Source organism: Populus nigra, chromosome 1 (genome assembly GCF_951802175.1).
Source record: "Populus nigra chromosome 1, ddPopNigr1.1, whole genome shotgun sequence".
NCBI lineage: Eukaryota > Viridiplantae > Streptophyta > Magnoliopsida > Malpighiales > Salicaceae > Populus > Populus nigra.
This window is the reverse complement of record NC_084852.1, coordinates 18,567,259-18,578,272: the sequence shown is the minus strand read 5'-3', so window position 1 is coordinate 18,578,272 and position 11,014 is coordinate 18,567,259. Positions and strand designations below refer to the sequence as shown.

The 11,014-nt window shown below is 32.2% G+C and overlaps 1 protein-coding gene across 6 annotated transcripts; it reads left to right on the top strand.

Moving 5' to 3' along the window:
- The first annotated feature begins 1,971 nt into the window (after nt 1-1,971).
- On the top strand, nt 1,972-9,616 carry LOC133676497 (probable LRR receptor-like serine/threonine-protein kinase At1g07650). Of its 6 annotated transcripts, XM_062098176.1 has the most exons (25): nt 1,972-2,055; nt 2,135-2,342; nt 2,434-2,611; nt 3,180-3,251; nt 3,349-3,417; nt 3,500-3,571; nt 3,670-3,741; nt 3,852-3,923; nt 4,020-4,091; nt 4,181-4,252; nt 4,370-4,441; nt 4,527-4,598; nt 4,787-4,858; nt 5,157-5,222; nt 5,649-5,714; nt 5,813-5,848; nt 5,949-5,986; nt 6,147-6,523; nt 6,592-6,787; nt 6,929-7,069; nt 7,478-7,596; nt 7,726-7,936; nt 8,065-8,302; nt 8,572-8,722; nt 9,065-9,616. In XM_062098176.1, the coding sequence occupies exons 2-25, from the start codon at nt 2,219-2,221 to the stop codon at nt 9,425-9,427; spliced, it is 3,021 nt and encodes a 1,006-aa protein (XP_061954160.1). In that variant the 5' UTR covers nt 1,972-2,055; nt 2,135-2,218; the 3' UTR covers nt 9,428-9,616. The 6 variants fall into 6 exon arrangements, with proteins under 6 accessions (XP_061954160.1, XP_061954156.1, XP_061954190.1 ...); XM_062098172.1 differs by lacking the exon at nt 1,972-2,055 and having other exon boundaries at nt 2,062-2,342; XM_062098193.1 differs by lacking the exons at nt 1,972-2,055; nt 2,135-2,342 and having other exon boundaries at nt 2,452-2,589.
- The last annotated feature ends 1,398 nt before the right edge of the window (nt 9,617-11,014 follow it).

Below are 11,014 nucleotides of genomic sequence, written 5' to 3'. Positions count from 1 at the left end.
TTTAAGAAAATAAACTTCAAGGGAAAATAAGTCTTCTAACCATGCTTATAAAAATGAAAAGACAAAAGAAGCCCCCATTATCAATTAAAGTTTTTCCTAATTCCAAAGGTAATATGATAATTTTACCAGGCACAATAAAAAAATAATAAAAATACCCCTCAATGGCAAACAAACATATTCTTTCTTTTAAAGGCATTTATTTACCATGCAAAAAGAAAGTAAAATTTATGTTTTGTCCTTTATCAATATCAAAATTTCAAAATGATCCCATTGCAAAGATAATTCTACCCCCAACCATTAGTCTACATTCTTTTTTAAAGGTGAGATGATAAATTCATTGTTTTCATTCACAGTGTAATATGTCTGGATGAACATTAAATTCACCTTCCTTTTAGGGTTTTTTTTTTAATGTAAAATCCAATCAGTCAACTACTTACTACTACTTACATATTTTTATAGATAAAATTATTTTAATGCAAAATTTTCGTATATGTCTTTTCAATTCCATAAACTTTTTAACTTATATAAAAGAAAATTTAGTGAACTATTAAACATTAAGTTCGAATTATTGTTTAAAAGTCTCAATTTTGATCATTTCATGAGTTCAATTTAGTTCTTTTAGTTTTTAATATTATATGGCAATCTATGGATAAGTTTTAAAATAATTTCATGGTTGCTTTTAAAAAAATAGATAAATAATATAATTATAAACATTTAAATTATAATAATAATAATAAAAGGACAAACCAGATTAGTTTCCAGGTTCATCCTTGATCTAAGAGCATTGGACCATAATGGATTTAAAAAAAAATTAGCATGGTAAATTAAGAGTTTGGGTATTTTTTTTGGTTCATATGATAAGTTTTTTTTGAAAAATTATCTATGTTGTTGTTGATAATAAATAAATTAAATCCTGGAATAGTTGTTGATTGGACGCACAAAGAAAATCTTGATAATAGTATAATAATTTTAAAAATTTTTTTTTTATCATTTAAACCTTATAATAAAAGTTCTAAGTACTGTAGACTACTTATTAGTATTAATGGTACATTTGTATAAAAAAAATATGATGAAAAGTTATTTATTATGGTTGCTTTTTTGATGTAAATAATAGGATATTTCATTTGATTTTTATAATTAATATTAATTAAAAAAATAATTTTAATTAGAGATAGTTTTTAATTTGGTTACAAAAAGATATCTTACCGGAAAATTGTAACAATTTATTTCGTTCCATATATCTTCCATTCCTCCAAGCTAATTTCACTTTTTAGGTGGCGTGCAGAAACAATTCCTATAAAAAATTTATTTAATCTTTATATTATTTATATTATTATAAAAAACAAGATTAGGTGATTTGCGCGTAACGTGCCTTGACTTTTATACTTAAAATAACCTTTACAGCCCACCATCACTGAAAACTTTCATGGAACCTAACAATCAAATTCCCACTTGCAAACCGAAAGCCTTCACAAGTTATCGCTTTGACCCATTGGGAATAGATAAACTAAGAGAAAATCTTCTTTTTCTTCTTCTAAATATCTTGAGTTGAAGGCGAGGTTACTGAGTCGCAAATTTGAAGGTGAAAAAAAGTGTGACTCGTTTGGATCATGATATGACCGTGGGTCATATCTGCTATATGATGATTTTATATTAATTTAATATTAAAAACTAAAATTAAAAAAAATATTTAATTAATAAAAAAATAAATAACTCGAATAAATTCAAATTTAAATAAATTTATCAAACCCGCACCATCGTCTTAAAATTAAAATAATTTTATAGATATATTAAAAAAAAAACAAGTAAAAAAACATTATTATAATTATTATTATTTTGATATTTTTACAAGATAAGTAAGAATAATATTTTTCTAAAAAAAAAGTAAAGTGATATTTTATTTTATTAAGCACCCCCTTAATATATATATATATATATATATATATATATAAAATAAATATTGAAAAGTCAATTTTTTGTTTGTTTTTTATTTTTGCTTTTCATTTACGATCTTCAAGGGAGATGCTCTAAAAAAGGAAAGGGCCATGTGTCTTGGTACGAACAAACGATTACTTCTGGACTTGTTTTTTCTTATTGTTATCTGATCCAGTGCATGTATGCTTGACTCTTACAGTACGTTGAAAAGTCATCTTCAGAGAGCCTATCAAGGTTTAAGGCAATCAAGTAGGAGATAGCAAGTTCATTGCAGAGAAAGAAGATGGCTGCTGCTGTTTCTGATATTTTGAGGATGACCTTTAGCTTCCTTTTGCTTATGCTACTAACTTTTTGCATGAAAGCAATAAAACTGGAGGCACAAGCTGGGCTTCTTGCTTCTGATGAAGGTACCTGTGTATGTTTAATTTTGTAAAGGTATCATCGACCTTCTAATTTTTTACTAACTCAGACATAGAAGGGGTATTTTTTTCCCTGCAGCGATTGCTTTACTTGAAATAGCAACACAAGTAGGGAAGAGGGACTGGAATAATAATGTGGATCCATGCAGTAATGAGACAAGCTGGGTAACACCAACTTCATCTCAAAGGCCAATGTTTGATAATAAAGTTGTTTGCGATTGCTCATTTCCTGGGGGTGTGTGCCACATTGTTGCCATGTATATTTCTTCTCTTAATAGTCCATGCTTTTTTTCCCCTTTTTAGTTGATTAACTTCGTAGCATCTATGTGTGGATATGGCAGAGTTAGGAACAAGACAGTATCTTTATCAGCAGCGTTGTAGATAGCTGAATTTTTAGCCTAGGATTGTCTATTTTCTTGGGATTTCACCAAAGTTGTGATGGTAGCTAGCTGAAAGGCCAGAACCCTTTTGAATTAGTTTGTAAAAGTTTGTGATATTGTTGGTTTAGCTGATGGATGAAGCAAGATTGAGGTGAAGTTGGGAAATTCAGATGAAATTGTGAAGAAACAATGATCATGCTAAGAATTTAGTTTATTGCAAAGAAATGATGTTTATCTAAGATTTGATTTAACTTTTTAAGCTTTTAGGCTTTAGAATCAATTAAAGAGAAGGTGAGTACTGCTAGGTGTCAAAAGATTTTGGGTCTATTAATTGTCTATTATTTTGTATATTCTTTTTTGTAGAAAGTTGATTTGCAATGTTTGAAGTTTGGGATTTTTACCTTTTAATGAGGAATTGATGGGTCCAAGTGTTCTTGCAAAGCAGATTTCTCAAAGGGCAAGATCTTGCCGGTAGTCTCCCAAAATCTATTGTGAAATTACCTTACCTTAAGAATCTGTAAGAAGTGCTTTCAATTACTACATCTTTAAATTTTTGCAATTATGAATTCTGAACATATGATTCAATTCAATTAGAGATTCTATCTACCTTGCAGTGATCTGTGGGCCAACTACCTGAGTGGTACCATACCACAGGAATGGGCTAGTACGAAGTTGGAAATATTGTAAGAAATTGATGCATTTTCATGTTTTTTTCTGCTAATGAATTGCTTAGCCTTCTGAATTAATTGATTGCATATGCTGCAGGTCTGTTGCCGTGAACCACTTAACTGGACCAATTCCTAGTTACCTGGGAAGGATTACCACACTTAGATACTTGTATGCGTTTTGTATTCATCAGTTTCTTGTCTCCTTTTCATTTTGAAGCTGTTCAAATGTTTAGCCAGTGGTAATATTGAGGGCCTGCTTTCATGCAGGAACATTCAGAACAATATGTTTTCAGGAACAGTTCCCCCTGAACTTGGAAACTTGACTAACCTGGAGAATATGTCAGTCCAATCAACCTTTTATCTTAGAAATCCATATCTGGTTATTGAATGGTAAATTTCATGTGATGAATGCAGTTGAACTAAGTTGACATCAATTTTTGTTATTGCAGCACTCTTAGTGCCAACAATCTCACTGGAGAGCTACCCCTGGCCCTTGCTAATTTGACTAAATTAAAGGAACTGTAGGTTCTTATAACTTATGGTTTTGGAATTTGATAACAGTTTCATCACTTGAGTCTCTAAGTTTCTTCATTGTCTTCGGTGTTGGGCAAGTGCAGTAGGCTTAGCAGTAATAACTTCATTGGAAGAATACCTGATTTTATTCAAAGCTGGAAACAACTTGATAAATTGTATGTGCTTCTTTCCACCACAAATTCTAAATCTTATCATTGCAGCTGTGGAAGCAGAAACTAATCAACCTCCAATTTTATATTAACAGAGAGATCCAAGCTGGTGGTTTCTCAGGTCCGATTCCTTCAAACATTTCTCTCTTGACTGGTATAACTGAACTGTAAGTTGTGTTCATTGGTCTTAGTTAATATGTAATCTTGTATTCTTTTACAGATGCAAAAGCTTCTTCTATAAAAACATAGACATCTCACATTTATGTGTGGTTATTATTTCTCAGAAGAATCAGTAACTTGCTTGGAGATGGTTCAGAGTTTCCAAACATAGAACCTATGGAAGGCATGACCTATTTGTGAGTCATTCTCGCTATTGATGCGGTCATATCAGGATATTTACAATGCAGTATTTAGCTTACATGAAAGATATGTATGATGCAGGATGTTAAGCAACTGCAACTTGTCAGGATCTTTTCCCCCATACTTGACAACAATGACACGACTGAAAGTTTTGTAATCTACCCTAACCCTTATTGTCAATTTTGTCATTCTTCCACACGAATATTGTAATATGAATTCCAAGCATACTTAGAGCAGCTTACTTTAGATTGCTAATTAGTTATTATTTGTACCTTTTTTCAAGCAATTTCCATAATGTAGTGTTACAAATAATCTGTGCTTCCTTTTCTTTCTGGTTACAGGGATCTCAGTTTCAACAGATTGAAAGGTGATCTTCCAACAAATTATGATTCCCTAGTAAGCTTGGAGAAAATGTAAGTATTCTAGATTCACGAGGGTGGCTTTCTTCAGTAGTCATCTTTTGTTAGTTTGCAACCCAAATCCAGCAGCAAGTTCTCTACTTAAGTATGTTAAACTAGCTCAGATTTGATATTTAGTGTATACGATAATTCATATGATCATCTTGTGTAGTTTATGTGTCTGATAGGATATTCTTATTGTCCCAAGCCATCAACTAAGCTTCAAAATTGTTTTCCATTCTCAGGACAGGATTTGGCAACAGTAGTCATGGATAGATATTCATTTGAATGATAATTTTTGCTTGTTGTGTAGGTATCTTACAAGGAACATGCTTTCTGGATCCATCCCAACCTGGATTGAGAGCAGAAATACTCGCTAGTATGCTATTTTTCTTAATTTCTATATGAATTATGTTAGAAATTTCAGTTCATAATATATTTATTATTCTTTCCTAGGAAACGTGTACTTTTATATATATAAAAAAACCTTTAATGCATGCATAATACAGAGAATTATGGAATTCTTTATCCATCCACTCGACCATGTCATATGAATGACTAAAATGATTGACTTTTACCGGCAACTTGAGTTTGCCCTTGTCGTGTAAGAGCATAAAGTGATTATTTTTATAGTTTTGAAGGATTAATGATTGGTCTGTAGCTTAAGAATAGTCCTAGATTTTGAAGAATAATCAAGCTATATCCAATTTCAATATCTTTAAAGTTTATGTCAATAACTTATCAAGTATTCTAAAAATTTGTGCAAAGTTGTCTGAATGTTGAAAGAAGCTGTCTTTGCATGCAGTGAATTCGATCTATCTTACAACAATTTCACTGAAATCCCTTCGCCAACTAATTGTAAAGAAACACTGTAAGTTTGACTTCTTTTTCCTTGTCTTTCCTATAATTGGGGAATATCAGCTTCCTCTGTGTCTGCATTCAAAATTAACTTCTGTGTTGGTTTGGCAGGAATTTGTTCAAAAGTTCCTGGGGAGGGAACTACTCGTAAGCTTCTACTCCAATAAGATGTCATTTCATTTTCTCCTCTTTTTCAGTTTCTGTTTTTTAAGATAAGCTGACGGTTCTCTCTTGCCAATCTGTCCAGGAAACCTGTTGAATGCCTGACTGATTCTTGTTCAAAAGGTACTTATGGTTTTTCATCAAAATTATGGTATATGTTCTTCTTTGTTTTGTAATGCTATGACGTTTTATGTTCAGTTGGATATCCCGAAGTAAATTACATTTGTTTCTTGTGTTCTCAATGCTCATTGATAACCATCAACATTTTCACAATTCTGTGTAGACCAATACTCAGTGCACATAAATTGTGGTGGACCAGAAACCACCATCGGAAATACCATCTATGAAGCAGATGATGAGCCTGGAGGTGCAACAAAATATGTACCAAAAAGAGAGGTTTGGCAATTAAGTACCACAGGACATGTTTGGGATGTTCGTCCTACTGCAGATGACTACATGGCACAAAATAAGTCCATACTCAGAATGAGCAACTCTCAACTGTACACAAATGCACGCCTCACTCCTTTGTCTCTCACATACCACGTGCACTGTCTAGTAAATGGGAATTACACTGTGAAGCTTCACTTTGCAGAAATAGTAATGAGGGACAACAAATCCTTCTATGGTCTTGGAAGAAGGATATTTGACGTTTATATTCAGGTATTAAAGATCACATATTTATTCCTTATGTAATAAGAGATGAATTGATTGAAGAATTGTTCTTGCAGGACATAGTTGTGTTAAAGGATTTTGATATTGTAAAGGCAGCACAAGGGGTAGATAAGGTATACATTCATAATTCTACAGCATTAGTTACGGATAGAGCTTTAGAGATCCGCCTTCATTGGGCTGGGAAAGGGACGACAACATCACCAAAAATTGGAATATATGGTCCTTTAATATCAGCCATTGATATAGAATCTCGTAAGTCATACCTTTTATATCTGAAATTTTGATATACACTTCAATGTTGCATGGAGTAGGTTGATGTCTAATGAAGCGGATAGAAATGAATAACTCTATAATCTGACTTTAATTGCTGTTTCTGTTTCAATTTCTGCGTAGAATTCAAGCCTCCTAATAAAGGCAAGAGGAAGGGACTCATTGTTGCTGGTGCTGTGGTTTTGCCATTGTTCTTCATTTTCGTGCTTCTATTCACTCTTTGGTGGAAAGGTTATCTTGGAGGAAAGAAATCAAAGGATCCGGGTACTGTATAAACATTCTTTCGATCTGCGAGTTCTATTGTTCCTATTAATACATACTTTAAAAAATGAAAATTAGCAACCTCAAGTCTGTGTACTGTAGGATTGCAAAAAGTATTTGTTTCTTCCCTTTCACGGTGATGATTGTGTGACCTAATTTGTTCATCATATAAGGTTTTTTGTCACATGCTTGTCTTTTTTCATGTAGTAGGATGGCTCATGTTAAGATGCTAGGAAGGAGAAGTAGGCATGTCTAAAATCTGAAATGTATCATTTTTGGTCTCTCAGATTTATACTAGTGTGGTGCAAGGCTGAGATCTTTTCTCCATGAGTGACATGTATTTTTACAAGTTAGTTTTTTCCTGATGAATCATTTGTGCATCACAACTTACCCTCTTTGTTCCTTGGGCAGAACTAGTTGGGTTAGATCTGGTAACTGGTATCTTCACCTTCAGACAAATCAAAGCTGCAACAAATGACTTTGATCCAGAAAACAAACTTGGAGAAGGTGGTTTTGGAAGTGTCTACAAAGTATAGCGCAACTTTTTCTTTCATCTTTCTACTTATCAAGTATTTTCTTTTTTCTTACACTTCATAACATTGAAGAATGACCTGAGTGAATCCATTTCCTTATTTATCCAAAATTTCTTCTCGTTTCAGGGAGTGCTATCAGATGGTACTATAATTGCAGTTAAGCAGCTTTCTGCCAAATCAAAGCAGGGAAATCGTGAATTTGTGAATGAAATAGGAATGATTTCTGCTTTGCAACACCCAAATCTTGTTAGATTGTATGGATGCTGCATTGAGGGGAAGCAATTGTTACTGGTATATGAATACATGGAAAACAATAGCCTTGCACATGTTTTGTACGGTACGCCATGCTCATTTCCTTGAAGTATCGTTTATAAATTGATTTAAGAAACTAAAGCACTGTGAATGGATAACAGAAAGAATTAAGGTACAAAGCTTGATTGGTTGGGCTATGCATACTGATTACAGGCAAAAAGGAAGACCAGAGAAAGCTAGACTGGCATACTAGGCAGAGGATTTGTGTTGGTATAGCAAAAGGTCTAGCTTTCCTGCATGAGGAATCCACTCTAAAAATTGTTCATAGAGACATAAAAGCTACAAATGTCCTCCTTGATGGGGATATGAATGCCAAAATTTCTGATTTTGGCATGGCAAAGCTTGACGAGGAGGACAATACCCATATCACCACCAGAGTTGCTGGAACTATGTGAGTATCTGATATCTCCCCGTTTCGCTCTTCAGCTAGTGTTTGTGCATATCTCCAGTATCACTGCAGCTTTCTTTTTCAAGTAGTTTGGTTAAACAAAACTAATATTTGACTAATGTTGACCTTGATCAGAATACAATAATTACGATATAGATGGGCATATTTACTGACAAACTCAGTACCACTATGAATGAATTACTTAAATTTAGCATTTTTTTTTTACTTGTTTTAGTGAAGCTAAGTTCATTGAGTTATTTTTTCCCGTGCAGGGGATACATGGCACCAGAATATGCATTATATGGTTACTTGACCTATAAGGCAGATGTTTACAGTTTTGGTGTTGTTGCATTGGAAATTGTTGCTGGGATGAACAACATGAGATTTCGACATGATGAAGATTTTGTATGCCTCCTAGATTGGGTAAGTTGTATAAGTTCCATTTATTCTGTGCAGGCAATACAAGCTCCACAACAGACTAGGGTAGACTACTTTAAGACTATATGTGTGTGTGTGTGTGTGTGTGTGTGTGTGTGTATTTTTAAAAAACTGAAACTGAATATCATATTGTATCTTCGAAGACAGCATACTTTTTACAACCAGCTTAATATAAGTTAACTGCTAAATTCCATACATTCTCGTCTAATCAAGTCCGAACTTTTTGCGAACATGAGATAGCATAACAACCACTACATGTTTGTTTTCTGTTGTCTGTTTGTTCATGTTCAGTCACCTAGTTACTTTTTTCCTTTTGGTTTATTTCAGGCTCTGAATTTACAACAAAATGGAGACATAATGGAGTTGGTTGATCCAACATTAGGGTCCGGATTCGACAAGAAAGAGGCTGTTAGAATGATTCAAGTAGCACTGCTATGCACAAACCAATCTCCAGCACTTAGGCCTAAAATGTCTGCAGTAGTAAAAATGCTTGAAGGAAAGGGTGATGTCCAGGAATTAGTCATGGATCCAAGTACATTCGGTGATCCATCGAGGTTCAAGGGTTATAAACACAAGCCTGATCAATCTTCATTCAGAAACATCAGTGAAAGTCAGTCCCTCGTGCGTTCGTCAGATGGACCATGGATTGATTCATCATCTACATCAGCCCAGGATCATTATCTTGATTAATCAATAATGATTCTAGCATGTAATGATATGCTTATAAAATAACTTAGTCAACGTTGCAATCTTCCAACAGAAGCTAATTTCACTTTGTATAGAATTAAACTAGATGCCATGCCCGCATGGGCTTCTGGCATGCTTGTGTGTTGTTGTAGATTTGTGGAAAAAATAAAAAAACAATTATATGAAGAAAAAGTGTTACAATCTATAATGTTTTAAGCTAAATTTTTAACCAGTTTAATATTTAAAAAATTAAATAAACAAAGAAAATTTTAAAAAAAATCATAATAAAAAAAACAAAAGGAAAAAAACTATGCAAAGAAACACCGTAGCAATTTATAGTATTTCATGAGAAAATTTACAGTTGTAATTCTTAACTAACTCAATATAAAAATAATAAAATTGATAAAGATAATTTTGAAAAAAATCATAACAAAAAAATCATGTGGAGGAATACTGTAACAATCCATAGTGTTTTAAAAAAAATTACGAAGCTAAATTCTCAACCAGCTCAATATGAAAAAAATAAAATTAACAGACAATTATGGAAAAAAAATCTTAAAAAAAACATGTGGGGAAACACTATAGTAATCTAAGAAAAAAAATACAAAGCTAAATTTTCAATCAACTCCATATTAAAAAAATAAAATCAACAAAAACAATTTTGAAAAAAAAAACAAAAAAAATGGAAAAAAATAGAAAAAAAAACATGTAGAGAAAGTTAAAGCTAAATTCTCAACCAGCTCAATATTAAAAAAATTCAACAAAAATAAATTTGAAAAAAAACATGTAGGGAAACACTGTAGCAAAACAAAAACTATATAGGGAAACATTGTAACAATCCACAGTGTTTTAAAGAAACAAACTACGAAGCAAAATTCTCAACCAGTTTAACATGAAAAAAATAAAATCAACAAAGATCTTTTTAAAAAAGTAAGAAAAAAATTCATAAAAAAAGAAAAAAAAACTCATGTAGGGAAACATTGTAGTAATCCATAATGTTTTTTTTAACTACAAAACTAAATTTTTAACCAGTTCAATATTAAAAAAAAAAATTACCAAAGATAATTTTGAAAAAAAAACGTGTAAAACTCGAAAAAAAAAGGGAAAACAAAAATAAATTGTGGAGAAAAATAAAATAAAAAAACAAAAAAAAACATTTTAAAAAAGCTACAGTAAAAAAAACATTTTAAAAAAGCTACAGTAATAGTTTCCCCACGCATTTTAAAGTATTTGTTAATAAATATCTCCAAAGAAGCAGTACATGACTTAACAGAAGATATTGGCTATCTGTGTTCGACTCTCCTTCAGCCATTTGCTGAGACTTTTATTCTGAGAGTGCTTGGCATTTTCTCTTCCGCTTTGCTGTTGGGCTACCTCCACGGTGTAACTATCAAGTTCTTTGGGCTAACCTACACTGACATCCCTCAAATTTATGCCTATTGTCAATTTGGTCCTGGAACTCATAATGACATGAATGTGTTCTAAAAAAATTCAAAAAAAAAACCATGTAGGGAAACATTGTAGTAATCCATAATATTTTTTAAAAAACAAAACTATAGAAATAAATTTTTAACCGGTTTAATATTAAAA

Bases quoted from the DNA above. Each gene is read 5' to 3' on its own strand.
- LOC133676497 (XM_062098176.1), top strand. From the start codon at position 2,219: ATGGCTGCTGCTGTTTCTGATATTTTGAGGATGACCTTTAGCTTCCTT. The intron at 5,715-5,812 runs GTAAGTTTGACT...TTGGTTTGGCAG, and splicing joins ACTAATTGTAAAGAAACACT to GAATTTGTTCAAAAGTTCCT. The intron at 7,070-7,477 runs GTACTGTATAAA...TTCCTTGGGCAG, and splicing joins AAAGAAATCAAAGGATCCGG to AACTAGTTGGGTTAGATCTG.